Raw genomic sequence first — 16,868 nt, 5'->3', positions numbered from 1 at the left:
CTCTAGTCTTTATTGTTGCTGGATACAACAGTAATATAAAAATCAGTTGCATTTCTGTATACCAGCCACAGTTAGAAAATGAATTTTTTAAAAAGAGACCATTTATAGTAGCATTAAAAAATCAAGTACTTAAGAATAAGGGATGTAAAATGTACAAGATTTCTGTGAAGAAAACTGTAAAATGTTATTGAGTGACCTTAAAGAAGACAAATAAATGGAAGAATCCACCATATTCATGGATTGGAAGACTCGATTTTGTTAAAATGTCAGTTTTCCTTAAATTAATTTATAATCCCATATAATTCCAATCAAAATCGCAAACAGGTTTTTTTTTTTGCTTGCTTGTTTTGTTTTAGTGTGCAACTTGACAAACTAATTCTAAAATGTATATGGAAGTGCAGAGGGTCAAGAATAGCCAACACTTTCTTAAAGGGGAATAAGGTAGAAGGATGCTCTTGAATATCAAGACATTATTAAGTCAGAGTGTTACATTGGCAGGGAGATATCGATAGGCCAGCAGATTAGGATAAAGAACTCAGAGTAGTTTGTGCATATATGAGCACTTGATTTATGGTAAAGGGTCTTTTTCAGGAGATGATGGGTATGGGGAAACAATGAAATTGGACTCATACTTTGCACTGTGTACAAAAATCAAGTTTGGGTGGGTTATAGACCTAAATGCATAAGGCAAAAGAGTAAGCTTTTAGAAGATGACATTTCATGGCCTCAGGGTCAGGAATGGCTTCTTTTTTTCCAGAAATATATTTTATTTTGTTAATTTATTTTTATTGAGGTATAATTGACATATAACATTGTACTATTCAGGTGTACAACATAATAATTCAATATTTGTTTATATTACAAAATGATCACCACTAGTTAGCATCCATCACCATACATAAGTTTTTTTTCTTGTGATGAGAACTTGTATTTGTTTTTTTTGAAGTAACTTTTCTTTATTTGGAATCTGATTATCAGCAGCTCTTTATATGTTTATTTTTTAAGCATATAAACAATCTTTTAAAATTTATTTATTTATTTATCTTTGACTGTGTTGGGTCTTTGTTGCTGCATGCGGGCTTTCTCTAGTTGTGTCGAGCGGGGGCTACTCTTCGTTGCAGTGCGTGGGCTTCTCACTGCGGTGGCTTCTTTTGTTGAGGAGCATGGGCTCTAGGCGCATGGGCTTCAGTAGTGTGGCACACGGGCTCAGTAGCTGTGGCTCACGTGCTCAGTAGTTGTGGCTCACGGGCTCTAGAGCACAGGCTCAGTAGTTTTGGTGCACGGGCTTAGTTGCTCCGCGGCATGTGGAATCTTCCCGGGCCAGGGATTGAATCCGTGTCCCCTGTATTGGCAGGCAGATTCTTAACCACTGCGCCACCAGGGAAGTCCTAAGAACTTTTAAAATCATCTCTCCTGCCAAATTTCTAATTTGCTATATAATATAAACTATAGTCACCATGTTGTACAGGGGATGACTGCTTGAAAAAGACACGGAAGACATTAAATATAAAAAAAAAAGTGGAATACATTTAAAATTTTAAATTGAGTATGTCTTTTTATATCAAAAGACACCATTAAGAAAATGGAAGGTCAACAGCAGAGTAGGAGGTCCTTCTAACACATGATGAATCCTAACATCACAATTTTGAGCAAAAGAAGCCAAACTCAAGGAATATACATTATATGGTTCCATTTCTGTAAAATTTAGAAACGGGCAAAACTCACTGCACTGTTTAGAAATGAATACTTAGGTGGCAAAACTCTTAAAAAAGTAAGGAGTTTTCTTGATTACCACAAAGGCAGGACAGAAGGAGGGCCTTCTGGGTTTACATAGATGTTAGCTTCATAATTACATTAAATTATACTTCTATGTCTTGTGCACTTTTCTTTCTATTTTTCAACAAAATAAAAGGTTTTTAAAATGGAATGTAATTTTTGCCTTTTTGATGGCTTATTTGTATGAGAAGATACTCTTAACGTTTTTAAAAAAACTATTTTCTCCTGATTTTTGGAAATCTTTGCAAATAGGTCAAATTGGCTAGGTGCAGATTGAGGATAGTTTCACAAATCAAACTCCTAAGACTTTTAGCTCTGATTTAGTTTTAACAAACAGAAGAAATTAATCTGTACCAAAATGGAAATTAGGTTGGTGTCTCTCTACCTTTCAGTTTCATCAAAGCTGTTATATGAAAACCTGAATCTTCTGATGGTTTTAGTGTTTCTTTTTTTCTGCTTAAAGCAATCAGTGATAAATAGTTGAGTGAAAATGATGAGGTGAAACTTACTAAAAAGAGCATAAACAATGGTAGGAGGAAAGAAGAAAGGGCATATGTTTGTAAATATATAATATATAAATAGGGTGTAAATAGTGAATGTGATCAAACCTAATGAGTTTCAATGCTGCCTAGCCAGTCATAAAAATTTATCTCAAGATTATTAAATAAGGGATTATGCCTTGCTCAAATAGAGGTGAAATGTTCTTTGTATCAGTTATAAATTACTTGGTTTTACATTTTAGTAATTATCCCTTAAGACATGTTTCTTCTAATATTTTAATTTTATTGGAGTATAGTTAATTTACAATATTGTGTCAGTTTTAAGACAAGTTGCTTTAACTCTTGAATTATTTTGTTAGGGGTTGTGCATTCATGATGGTACCTGGAAGTCAGCGGTTTATGGTTTTGGAGATCAGAGTAATTTGAAAAAACTACGAAATGAGTCCAATTTGAAGCCTGTCCCAATTGTTGGTCCAAAATTGAAAAGAAGGTATATTATCTCAAAATCTATTCTTCAGATTATCTAACCATATTGTTGTCTATCTGACTGTTAATAACATATGCTACTAAGAAAAGCCTGGAGACTTTTATAGTGAGTTCAGGATTGTTTTCAAAGATAAATAAAATATAATTAATATGTTACCCTAAGTTTAAGTACTTCATATATAATAATACATTTGGATTCTGGGAAAATTCTGGAAAAAATCAATTTTATGACTTCACTATCAATATCAAAATTAAACATCAGTTAAATTTCATGCAGTAAAAATGTGATGAACTTATGTATATTAATCAACCTATTAATAATATTTATATGTGAGAACTCTAAACTCAGAGTTTGGCTGTTGAAATGCGTGTTCTTTTTATCATTATCTAGGGAAATTGATGGGGTATAAAACATGGTTAAACTATATGTGTTAAGTGCCCATGGTGTGAAGAATACTACATTGTTCCAACTTGTCATTTGTTTGGGTGCAGGTGTAGAGAACAAAGGACAAATACTGAAGTAAATTTTAATTAAGAGCAGATCTGCCATCTTTACTGTTATTATTAATTGCCTCAAGAAGAGTTAAGGTTTTTATTCAGAAATTTACCAGTTGAAGTTGTGGTCACTGTAAATGGAGAAGATGCAACATGCTTCTGTCTTGCAGGTGGCCAGTTTCTTACTGCAGAGAACTCAACAGTTATTCCATTCCTTTCTTGGGAGCAGATGTGTCTGTTGTGAAGCGGACTCAGCGTTACTTGCACGAAAATTTAGAGCAATCACCTGTAAGTGTATATGATTTATTTTTTAATAAAGAGTATTCTATGTTTGTTTCAGTTCCCCTATCATTTTAATGTAGGATTTTTATGTTTATAAAGCAAAAAAAGAGCTAAAATAGTGCATGTTTCAGTTTCTGGAAGCATAAAGAATTAGTAGTGTAGAACATTTTGCATTTTATGGAGGGTGGTAATAGCCTTCTCCCATAATTCAAATCTGACCTTCTGAATACCTTTTTAATGTAACACAATAGCAGCAAGTTCAATATAGGAAATCCTGGTATCGTAAACACCCAACAGTCCTGTTCAGAGTTTCAGCTGCTAATACTCTTTCTGTTGCTTATGGAGGTGTCTAGGTTCTTCTCTCTTATCTCCTTGCTACCTCTAGAGAACTATCCTACTCCATTTGGTGAGGGAAGTAATTATTCCCACTGCTGAGACTTGAAGAGGAAACTATCTCACGTTAAAAAAAAAAAAAAAGAGTATTTTCTTATAGAAGAGGTTGTAAGTGGAGTCTACACTCTATAATGTATAATTGTTAAACTCAGGTATATTGTTACGGACTTTTTATATATAGATTATGTGGACTTTTGTGTTCAAGTAGGGGGAACTCATTACCTTTTGCAACAATTTTTGTTTTTAACATCTTTATTGGAGTATAATTGCTTTACAATGGTGTGTTAGTTTCTGCTGTATAACAAAGTGAATCAGCTATACATATACGTATAACCCCATATCTCCTCCCTCTTGCTTTTCCCTCCCACCCTCCCTATCCCACCCTTCTAGGTGGACACAAAGCACCGAGCTGATCTCCCTGTGCTATGTGGCTGCTTCCTACTAGCTGTCTGTTTTACATTTGGTAGTGTGTATAGCTCCATGCCACTCTCTCACTTTGTCCCAGCTTACCCTTCCCCCTCCCCGTGTCCTCATGTCCATTCTCTACGTCTGCGTCTTTATTCCTGTCCTGCCCCTAGGTTCTTCAGAACCCTTTTTTTTTTTTTTTTGGATTCTATATATATGTGTTAGCATACGGTATTTGTTTTTCTCTTTCTGACTTACTTCATTCTGTATGACAGACTCTAGGTCCATCCACCTTACTACGAATAACTCAATTTTGTTTCTTTTTATGGCTGATTCCATAAAATATGCCATTGTATATATGTGCCACATCTTCTTTATCCATTCGTCTGTTGATGGACATTTAGGTTGATTCCATGTCCTGACTATTGTAAATAGAGCTGCAGTGAACATTGTGGTACATGACTACTTTTGAATTATGGTTTTCTCAGGGTATATGCCCAGTAGTGGGATTGTTAGGTCGTATGGTAGTTCTATTTTTAGTTTTTTAAGGAACCTCCATACTGTTCTCCATAGTGGCTGTATCAATTTACATTCCCACCAACAGTGCAAGAGGATTCCCTTTTTCTCCACACCCTCTCCAGCATTTATTGTTTGCAGATTTTCTGAAGATGACATTCTAACTGGTGTGAAGTGATACCTCATTGTAGTTTTGATTTGCATTTCTCTCATGATTAGTGATGTTGAGCATCCTTTCATGTGTTTGTTGGCAATCTGTGTATCTTCTTTGGAAAATGTCTATTTAGGCCTTCTGCCCATTTTAATAATTTCTTTTTAAAAATGTCCTCCCAGTGTCTGATTTCTGAACAAGCTTTTGTTATGACACATTCATAAGATGGAAACTGCTTTTGTTCGATATTTATGGCTATAGAGTAAGTTATTAGTAGCTAACATTCTTGTATTACTTGGTCTAAGAAAGTAGGGAGTAACATCCTGACTTTATATTCTTCATCTAGGTTCAGTATGCTGCTTATGTAACTGTGGGAGGTGTCACCTCTGTTATTAAGCTGATGTTTGCTGGACTTTTCTTTTTATTCTTTGTGAAGTTTGGCATTGGAAGGCAACTCCTCATAAAAGTAAGTAATATTTCTATGAAATTATACCTTTAGAAGTATTTTCCATGAATTTTTGAAAATATCACTAAAGGTTTTTTTTTTTCCTTTAGTTTCCATGGCTCTTCTCCTTTGGTTATTTTTCAAAACAAGGTCCAACACAAAAACAGGTAACCCTTTCCTTTGTATCCAGGTCTCTAAAATAATATTTTTCTTTATTTCATTTTTACTTTTCCTCAGTGTAGTGAAAATAACAGCTAAGACCTGATGAAGCACTTACTGTGTTTCAGACACTCTTTTATGTTCTTTACATAAATTAGATTACTCAGTCTTTTTGAACACTCCTTGAGGTGTTATCTCCATTTTACAAATGAGGAAAATGAGTCACAGAGAGGCTAAGAAATTTGCCAAAATCCTATAGTGAGTAAATGGCCAAGTTAGGATGAGAACCCAGCTATCTGGCTCCAGAAATTATATTCTCTTTACTTCATAGAGATTTCAAATACTTTTACTCTTCAATTTTTCTCCTTCATTACCTCCTCCTTTTTTACGTCCTCTCTCCCCCTCCCCCAAGCTTCCCTTCCCTTTCCTCTTTCACATACCCTGGATCCCCATGGTAGATAAGTTGAATTACCATCTGTCCGGTACCCTCAATATAACTGCTTCAGGCACTTCAGATTTCACGTGTAAAATCTAAACTTCTTTCCACCGAACCCTCTTCTTCCTTCTGTATTTCCCATCTCAGTCGGTGGCACTGTCATCTGCCCAGTCCTGAACGTAGGCATCATTCTAGATTTTTCTCCAAATCCATCACAACTACCTTAGTTCAGGCTCTTATCCCTCTTCTCTTCTCTCTCCCTCTCTTCCTTCTAATTGTGGTAAAATACACATGACATAAAATTCCCCATCTTAACCATTTTTAAGTGTTCAGTGGTATCAAGTACTTTCATATTATTATACAACCATCACCACCATCCATTTCCAGAATTGTTTTCATCTTGCAAAACTGAAACTCCATACCCATTAAAAAATAACTCTCCTTTCCCCTTTTTCCCCAGTTCCTGGCAAACACAATTCTACTTTGTGTCTATGAGTTTGACCACACTAGAACCTCATGAGTGGAATCATGCAGAATTTGTCCTTCTGTGATCAGCTTATTTTACATAGGATAATGTCCTCAGAGTTCATCCATGTTGTAGCATGTGTCAGAATTTCCTTTCTTTTGAGGCCAAATAATATTCCATTGTATATAGGTTTATTTCTCAGTATCTTCAGAGGATTGGTTCCAGGATGCCCCACAGGTACCAAAATCCATGATGCTCAAGTCCCTTATATAAAATAGCATAGTATTTTCATACAACTTATAGACATTGTCCTGTGTACTTTAAATCATCTATAGATTACTTTATAATACCTATGTAAATACTTTGTAAATAATTGTAAATGGTATGTTAATAGTTGGTGGCATGAGGCAAATTCAAGTTTTGCTCTTTGGAAATTTCTGGAAGTTTTTTCCCGAATAATTTGGATTTGACATTGGATGAGTCTGTGGACACAGAAATCATGAATATGGAGGGCTGATTGTATATACCATATTTTGCTTATCCATTCATCTGTCCATAGACACTTGGGTTACTTCTATTTTTGTCTATTTTGAATAATGCCTTTATGAAATTGGGTGTGCAGATATGTCTTCAAGACCCTTCTTTCAGTTCTTTTGGGTATATTCCCAGAAATTCAATTGCTGGATCCTGTGGTAATTCTATTTTTAAATTTTTGAGGAACCAACAAACTATTTTCCACTGTAGCTGCACCATTTTACATTCCCACCAACTGTGCACAAAGGTTCCAATTTCTCCACATCCTTACCAACACTTGCTATTTCCTTTTTTTTTTTTTTTTTATAGTAGCCATCCTAATAGTTGTGAGGTGATCTCTCATTATGGTTTTGATTTGCAGTTCCCTAAATGATTAGTGATGTTGAACTTCTTTCCATGTGCTTATTGGCTTATTTGTATATCTTATTTAGAGAAATGTCTATTCATGTCGTTTGCCCATTTTTCTACTGTATTGTTGAGTTCGAGGAGCTCTGTATATATTCTGTATATTAATCCCTTATTCAGATACGTGATTTGCAAATATTTTCTCCCAGTCTGTGGGGTTGTCTTTTCACTCTGTTAATAGTTCAGGCCCTTATCTTTCAGCTGAACTGTTCATAGCTTTCCTATGATTTCTTTCTAATTCATCTTCCCACTGCTGTATAAGAAATCTATGATGCAAATCTGACCCTGTTCCCAAGGATGGTTCAACATATGCAAATCAGTCGGTGTGATACACCACATTAACAAAAGAGAAGACAAAAATCATAGGATCATCTCAATAGATGCAGAAAAAGCATTTGATAAAATTCAACATCCATTCATGATAAAAACTCTCACCAAAGTGGGTATAGAGGGAACATATCTCAACATAATAAAAGCCATTTACCACAAATGCATAGCCAACATAAAACTCAAAAGTGAAAAGCTGAAAGCCTTCCCACTAAATTCAGGAACAAGACAGAGATGCCCACTCTCATCACTTCTGTTCAACATTGTATTGGAAGTCCTAGCCACTGCAGTCAGACAAGAAAAAGAAATAAAAGATATCCAAATTGGAAGGAAAGAGGTAAAATTGCAGATGACATGATACCCTATATAGGGAACCCTAAAGACTCCACACAGAAACTATTAGAACTAATAAATGAATTCAGCAAGGTAACAGGATACAAGATTAATATACAGAAATCTGTTGTAGTCCTTTACACTAACAATGAAATATCAGAAAGAAAAAGTAAAAAAAAAATCCCGTTTAAAATCTCATCAAAAAAAAAACTAGGGGGCTTCCCTGGTGGCGCAGTGGTTGAGAATCTGCCTGCTAATGCAGGGGACACGGGTTCGAGCCCTGGTCTGGGAAGATCCCACATGCCGTGGAGCAACTGGGCCCGTGAGCCACAACTACTGAGCCTGCGCGTCTGGAGCCTGTGCCCCACAACGGGAGGGGCCGCGATAGTGAGAGGCCCGCGCACCGCGATGAAGAGCAGCCCCCGCTTGCTGCAACTAGAGAAAGACCTCGCACGAAACGAAGACCCAACACAGCCAAAAATAAATGAATAAAAAAAAAAAAAAAAAAAAGAAAACTAGGAATAAACTTAACCAAAGTGGTGAAAGACCTATATGATGAAAACTGTAAAACGTTGATAAAGGAAACTGAAGGTGATTCAAAGAAATGGAAAGATAGCCCATGCTCTTGGACTGGAAGAATTAATATTGTTAAAATGGCCATACTGTCCAAAGAAATCTACAGATTTAATGTCATCCCTATCAAATTACCCATGACATTTTTAACAGAATTAGAACGAATAATCCTAAAAATAATATGGAACCACAAAAGACGTAGAATTGCCAAAGCAATCCTGAGGAAAAAGAACAAAGCTGGAGCATAACCCTTCTAGACTTCAGACAATACTACAAAGCTATTGTAATCAAAACAGTGTGGTATTGGCACAAAAACAGACAGTTAGATCAATGGAACAGAATAGAGAGCCCAGAAATAAAACCACACACCTATAGGCAATTAATCTTTGACAAAAGAGGCAAGAATGTACAATGGAGAAAAGACAGTCTCTTCAGCAGGTGATGTTGGGAAAGCTGGACAACTTCATGTGTCAATGAAATTAGAACACTCCCTCACACCATATACAAAAATAAGCTCAAAATGGTTTAAAGACCTAAATATAAGACACGATACCATAAAACTTCTACAAGAGAACCTGGGCAAAACATTCTTGAACATAAATCATAGCAATATTTTCTTAGATCTGTATTCCAAGGCAAAAGAAATAAAAACAAAAGTAAACAAATGGGACCTGATTAAACTTAAAACCTTTTGCACAGCAAAGCAAACCATCAGCAAAATGAAAAGACACCCTACGGACTGGGAGAAAACATTTGCAAACAATGCAGCCAAACGGGTTAATGTCCAAAATAAACAGTTCATACAACTCAATATTTTAAAAAATCCAATTAAAAAATGGTCAGAAGATCTAAATAGACATTTCTCCAAAGAAGACATACATGTGGCCAAGAAGCACATGAAAAGATGCTCAACATCACTAATTATTAGAGAAATGACAAAACCACAATGAGCTATCACCTCACACCAGTCAGAATGGCTGTCATCAAAAAGTCTACAAATAATAAATGCTGGAGAGGGTGTGGAGGAAAGAGAAGCCTTCAACACTGTTGGGAATGTAAATTGGTGCAGCCACTATGGAAAACAGTATGGAGATTCCTTAAAAAACTAAAAATAGAGCTACCATATGATCCAGCAATCCCACTCCTGGGCATATATCCAGAAAAGAGGAAAACTCTAATTCAGAAAGATAAATGCACCCCAGTGTTCATAGCAGCACTGTTTACAATAGCTAAGACATGGAAACAACCCAAGTGCCCGTCAACAGACAATTGGTTTGAGGAGATGTGGTGTATATTACTCAGACATAAAAAAAGAATGAAATATTGCCGTTTGCATCAACGTGGATGGACCTAGAGGATACCATACTAAGTGAAGTAAGTCAGACAGAGAAAGACAAATATTACATGATATCACTTATATGTGGAGTCTAAAAATTGATACAAATGAATCTATATACAAAACAGAAACAGACTCAGACATAGAAAACAAATTTATGGTTACCAAAGGGGAAAGGGCGAATAAATTAGGAGAAGGGGATTAACAGCTACAAACTACTATACATAAAATAGATAAGCAACATGGATTTGCTATATAACACAAGGAACTATGTTCAATATCTTGTAATAACCTATAATGGAAAATAATGTGAAAAAATATATATATACATGTATAACTAAATCACTTTGCTGTACACCTGAAACTAACAATACTGTAAATCAACTATACTTCAATAAACAATAAAATCTGACCCTATTATCACCTTCTTTAAAATACTTCCCTGGCTTATTGCTTTGGCAATGACTCTTAGAGCTGGGACTTTATATATCAGAATCACCCAGGGAGATTTTTTCAAATACATGTTTTGGCCCTGGCATCTGGACATTCTGATTCAGTAGGTGTGGAGTGGGGCCTCGAAGGATAGGTCAGTGGTTCTCAGCTTTGGGAGAGAGCCCAAAACAGATGACCAGAGATGTGGGTTTGATTGGTGTGGAATGTGGCCTGGGCACTGGGCTTTTTGAAAACTCCCCAGTAATGTTAATGCACTGCCAAGGTTGTGAATCACTGATGTGGAGGTAGGAAGGTTCTGGGTGAGGTTTGGGTTATTTTGGTTCACACTCCTAGAGCACCAGTGACTGAAGTCCATCTCTGCAGATGTGAGGCCCTTCATGAGCTAGACCTGGATAGCAGATAGGCTTTTTTTTTTTTTTTTATGCCAACTCTGATTAATTGGTAGTAGCATCCTAGAGACTGTGTTGAAAATTGTCTCATACTGAATGTGTCAAGTCTGAGAGGGTAACGATCAGATAGCATGTGTGCCTCAGGCAGGGGAGGAGACAAGTACAGCCTGTGTGTCTGACTTTCTTCACACCACTGACACGTTAATGCCACCCTGTTCCTCTTCAGTTGTATGTTCTAGCCATGTTAGACTGCGATCCACCATGCTACTGCATCCCTTCTCGACTTTTTCCCCTGAAAGGGGTTCTTGAGTTAAAAATTAGGAACCACTGGTGTAGGAGCAGTGTAAGTGTGAAAAGAAGGAAGAGCTTACAATGGTCCTGATTCCAGTGCTGAAACTTACTAATCGTTATATGGGTTCTTAACACTGTTCAGATTTATCAGGGCCAGAAGAATTGGTTACTCACTGTAACTAATTCACAAGAGCCTGAGGTATATAAGCCAGAATGCAATTACTTAACTTAATCAGAAATATATCTGTTACGTAGGTAAGATAATTGCAGGACAAGGCATTGTCCTGCTTACTTATTCTCTCCATTTAAGCAAATTACAGAAGACAATTCACTTTTTTTTTTTGGTGGAATCAGTCTTCACAAGAGATGGACTACAGTTCAGGTAGCCTGGAAGAGTTATCCTCTCCCTTAGACATGTTTGGACATGAAAAATCAATAACTTCTCTCCCCTTTTGTTTCCTCTTTTCCTTTCTTCTCTACTTGCCAACACTAATTCTGGGAGATTTAGTGTATAGTGAACAATCAGGCCTTGAAAGGCCTGGATGCCATCCTATTATTTGATTTTTTTTCATCCTATTATATTAAGATAATCTCTGCTCGGATCTCATGAACTCACAATTTATAATGTAATGCTCAGGCATTTATAAGGCTACATGTTGTAGGATGAAGTGAGGGAAATGGGAAGGAAAAGTGGTCATGCCTGAGAAAGCTGCCAAATATCTTTGCACCAAGGAAGTCCACTTGGTTTCTTTTGTGAAACTTATCCAACTTGGCTTCCTCCTATTTTTATTTGGAATTCATCTTCTTTGGTATTGGCCTTTGACAGCATATGACCTTGTACATACATGAGTAGATGAATCTATTGCTACTTTTAAATAATAGTTACCTAATTTTGATAAATGTACTGAAAAGCTCCTATCTTTTTCTTTATTTTTTATTCAATTTATTTAATCTAAAAAAAATATCCAGTTCATTGATATCTTCCACCCCTACCCCCTGCCTCTGACAACCACCTATCTGTTTTCTGTATATATGACCTTAATATATATATGCGCACACACACACACACACACACACACACACACACACACACACACACACACACACACACACACACACATATATACACACTGCATTTTCTTTATCCATTAGTGGACATTTAGGTTGTTTCCATGTCTTGGCTATTGTAAATAATGTCGTAGTGAACATGGGGTTGCATATATTTTTTTCAAATTAGTGTGTTTGTTTTCTTCAAATAAATATCTGGAAGTGGACTTGCTGGATCATATGCTAGTTCTGTTTTTAATTTTTTGAGGAACCTCCATACTCTATAGTGGCATTCAATTTACATACCCACCAACAATTCACAAGGGTTCCTTTTTCTCCACATCAACACTTATTTGTCTTTTTTGATAATAGCTATTCTGACAGGTGTGAGGTGATATCTCATTACAGTTTTGATTTGCGTTTCCCTGATGATTAGTGATATTGAGCATATTTTCATGTGTCTGTTGGCCATCTGTATATATTTTTTGGAAAAATGTCTATTCCATTCCACTGCCCATTTTTCTTATAACTTTTTTTAAAAAATATTATCATTTTAACATTTTTTTAAAATTATTTATTTATTTATTTATTTATTTATTTTTGGCTGTGTTGGGTCTTCGTTTCTGTGCGAGGGCTTTCTCTAGTTGCGGCAAGCAGGGGCCACTCTTCATCGCGGTGCACGGGCCTCTCATTATCGCGGCCTCTCTTGTTGCGGACCACAGGCTCCAGACGCGCATGTGGGATCTTCCCAGACCAGGGCTCAACCCCGTGTCCCCTGCATTGGCAGGCAGATTCTCAACCACTGCGCCACCAGGGAAGCCCTGCCCATTTCTAATCAGGTTGTTTGGGGTTTTGTTGATGTTGAGTTGTATACATTCTTTGTATATTTTAGTTATTAACCCCTTATTAGATACATTGTTTGCAAATATCTTCTTCCATTCAGTAGGCAGTCTTTTTGTTTTGTTGATAGTTTCCTTCACGGTGCAAAATTCAATTTAATGTAGTCCCACTTGTTTGTTTTTGCTTTTGTTTCCCTTGACTGAGGAGACATATCCAGTAAAATATTGCTAAGACCAATGTCAAAGAGCATACTACTTATATTTTCTTCTAGAGATTTTTGTGGTTTCAGGTTTTACACTTAAGTTTTTAATCTACTTTGAGTTTATTTTTCTATATGGTGTGAGACAGTAGTCCAGTTTGATTTTTTGCAGTAGCTGTCCAGTTTTCCCAACACAATTTATTAAAAGAGGTTGTCTTTCCTGTTGTATATTCTTGCCTCCTTTGTCGTAGATTAATTGAACATGTAAGTGTGGGATTATCTCTGAGCTCTCTATTCTGTTCCATTGATCTATGCATCTGTTTTTTGCTGCCAGTACCATACTGGGTTTTTTGGTTTGTTTTTGTTTTTCATTTTTTTGGCCATGCCACGCAGCTTGCGGGATCTTAGTTCCCTGACCAGGAATCAAACCTGTGCCCCCTGCAGTGGAAGCATGGAGTCCTAACTGCTGGACCACCAGGGAATTCCCAGTACCATACTGTTTTGATTACCTTTGTAGTATAGTTTGAAATTAGGGAAGATGACACTTCCAGCTTTGTTGTTCTTTCTCAGGATTATTTTGACTGTTTGAGGTCTTTTGACTTCACAGTTAAGAATTATTTGGTCTCGGTCTGTGAAAAATGCCATTGGTATTTTGATAGGTATTGCATTCATTCTCTAGATTGCCTTGGGTAGTATTGTCATTTTAACAATATTAATTCTTACAATCCACAAGCATGGTTTATCTTTCTATATGTCGTCTTCAGTTTCTTTCATCAGCATCTTATAATTTTTAAAGTATTTTACCTCATTGGTTAGATTTTTACTAGGTATTATTCCTTTTGATGCGATTGTAAATGAGATTGTTTTCTTAATCTCTTTCTGATTGTTTGTTGTTAGTGTATAGAAATACAACAGATTTCTGTATATTAACTTTGTATCATATCCTGCAGTTTTACTAAATTCATTTATTAGTTTTAATAGTTTTTTGGTGGCATCTTTAGGATCTGTTGTATGTAGTATTGTGACCTCTGCAAACAGCGACAGTTTTACTTCTTTCTTTCCAATTTAGATTCCTTGTATTTCTTTTCTTGTCTGATTGTTGTGGCTAGGACTTCCAATACTATGTTGAATAAAGTGGCAAGAGTAGGCACTCTTGTTCCTGATGTTAGGGGAAATGCCTTCAGATTTTCACCATTGAGGATGATGTTAGCTATGGGCTTGTCATATATGGCCTTTATTATGTTGAAGTATGTTCCCTGTATACCCAGCATGTTCCCTGTATACTCTGTATCACAATGATTGATTTGCAGTTATTGAATTATCCTTACATCCCAGGATAAATCCCACTTGATCATGGTATATGATTCTTTTAATGTATTGTTGAATTCAGTTTGCTAACATTTTGTTGAGGATTTTTGCATCTGTGTTCATCAGTGATATTGGCTTGTAATTTTCTTTTGTTGTGATATCTTTGTCTGGTTTTGGTATCAGGGTGATGCATGTTCATAGAATGACTTTGGAAGCATTTCTTCCTCTGCATTTTTTTGGGATAGTTTGAGAAGGTTAGGCATTAACTTTTCTTTAAATGTTTGGTAGAATTCACCTGTGAAGCCTTCTGGTACTGGACTTTTGTTTATTGGGAGTTGAGGGTTTTTTATTTTTTATTTTTTTATTTTTTAACATCTTTATTGAAGTATAATTGCTTTACAGTGGTGTGTTAGTTTCTGCTTTATAACAAAGTGAATCAGTTATACATATACATATGTTCCCATATCTCTTCCCTCTTGCGTCTCCCTCCCTCCCACGCTCCCTACCCCCCCCCAGGTGGTCACAAAGCACCGAGCTGATCTCCCTGTGCTATGTGGCTGCTTCCCACTAGCTATCTGTTTTACATTTGGTAGTGTATATATGTCCATGCCACTCTCTCACCCTGTCACATCTTACCCCTCCCCCTCCCCATATCCTCAAGTCCATTCTCTAGTAGGTCTGTGTCTTTATTCCTGTCTTGCCACTAGGTTCCTCATGACCTTTTTTTTTTTTTCCTTAGATTCCATATATATGTGTTAACATAATATATTTGTTTTTCTCTTTCTGACTTACTTCACTCTGTATGACAGACTCTAACTCCATCCACCTCACTACAAATACCTCCATTTCGTTTCTTTTTATGGCAGAGTAATATTCCATTGTATATATGTGCCACATCTTCTTTATCCATTCATCCGATGATGGACACTTAGGTTGCTTCCATGTCCTGGCTATTGTAAATAGAGCTGCTATGAACATTTTGGTACATGACTCTTTTTGAATTATGGTTTTCTCAGGGTATATGCCAGTAGTGGGATTGCTGGGTCGTATGGTAGTTCTATTTTTAGTTTTTTAAGGAACCTCCATACTGTTCTTCATAGTGGCTGTATCAATTTAAATTCCCACCAACAGTGCAGGAGTGTTCCCTTTTCTCCACACCCTGTCCAGCATTTACTGTTTGTAGATATTTTGATGATGGCCATTCTGACCAGTGTGAGATGATATCTCATTGTAGTTTTGATTTACATTTCTCTAATGATTAATGATGTTGAGCATTCTTTCATGTGTCTGTTGGCAATCTGTATATCTTCTTTGGAGAAATGTCTATTTAGGTCTTCTGCCCATTTTTGGATTGGGTTGTTTGTTTTTTTTTGTTATTGAGCTGCATGAGCTGCTTGTAAATCTTGGAGATTAATCCTTTGTCAGTTGCTTCATTTGCAAATATTTTCTCCCATTCTGAGGGTTGTCTTTTGGTCTTGTTTATGGTTTCCTTTGCTGTGCAAAAGCTTTTAAGTTTCATTAGGTCCCATTTGTTTATTTGTGTTTTTATTTCCATTTCTCTAGGAGTTGGGTCAAAAAGGATCTTGCTGTGATTTATGTCATAGAGTGTTCTGCCTATGTTTTCCTCTAAGAGTTTGATAGTGTCTGGCCTTACATTTAGGTCTTTAATCCATTTTCAGTTTATTTTTGTGTATGGTGTTAGGGAGTGTTCTAATTTCATACTTTTACATGTAGCTGTCCAGTTTTCCCAGCACCACTTATTGAAGAGGCTGTCTTTTCTCCATTGTATATGCTTGCCTCCTTTATCAAAGATAAGGTGACCATATGTGCGTGGGTTTATCTCTGCTTTCTATCCTGTTCCATTGATCTATGTTTCTGTTTTTCTGCCAGTACCAAACTGTCTTGATTACTGTAGCTTTGTAATATAGTCTGAAGTCAGGGAGCCTGATTCCTCCAGCTCCATTTTTCATTCTCAAGATTGCTTTGGCTATTCGGGGTCTTTTGTGTTTCCATACAAATTGTGAAATTTTTTGTTCTAGTTCTGTGAAAATTGCCAGTGGTAGTTTGATAGGGATTGCATTGAATCTGTAGATTGCTGTGGGTAGTAGAGTCATTTTCACAATGTTGATTCTTCCAATCCAATAACATGGTATATCTCTCCATCTATTTGTATCATCTTTAATTTCTTTCATCAGTGTCTTATAATTTTCTGCATACAGGTCTTTTGTCTCCTTAGGTTGGTTTATTCCTAGATATTTTATTCTTTTTGTTGCAATGGTAAATGGGAGTGTTTTCTTAATTTCTCTTTCATATTTTTCATCAT

At 36.3% G+C, this 16,868-nt stretch overlaps 1 protein-coding gene across 1 annotated transcript in view; it reads left to right on the top strand.

Moving 5' to 3' along the window:
- SCCPDH (saccharopine dehydrogenase (putative)) overlaps positions 1 to 16,868 on the top strand; it is a 45,996-nt gene that overhangs the window by 15,266 nt on the left and 13,862 nt on the right. Inside the window, exons 6-9 of the mRNA XM_082341261.1 lie at positions 2,636 to 2,766; positions 3,428 to 3,545; positions 5,351 to 5,470; positions 5,560 to 5,616. Coding sequence (XP_082197387.1) covers positions 2,636 to 2,766; positions 3,428 to 3,545; positions 5,351 to 5,470; positions 5,560 to 5,616 — 426 coding nt within the window. The remainder of the gene's footprint in view (positions 1 to 2,635; positions 2,767 to 3,427; positions 3,546 to 5,350; positions 5,471 to 5,559; positions 5,617 to 16,868) is intronic.

This window comes from Balaenoptera borealis (assembly GCF_965194805.1).
Source record: "Balaenoptera borealis genome assembly, chromosome: 1".
NCBI classification, from domain to species: Eukaryota; Metazoa; Chordata; class Mammalia; order Artiodactyla; family Balaenopteridae; genus Balaenoptera; species Balaenoptera borealis.
Note: the sequence above shows the minus strand (reverse complement) of the source record. Positions and strands in the feature narration are given on the sequence as shown.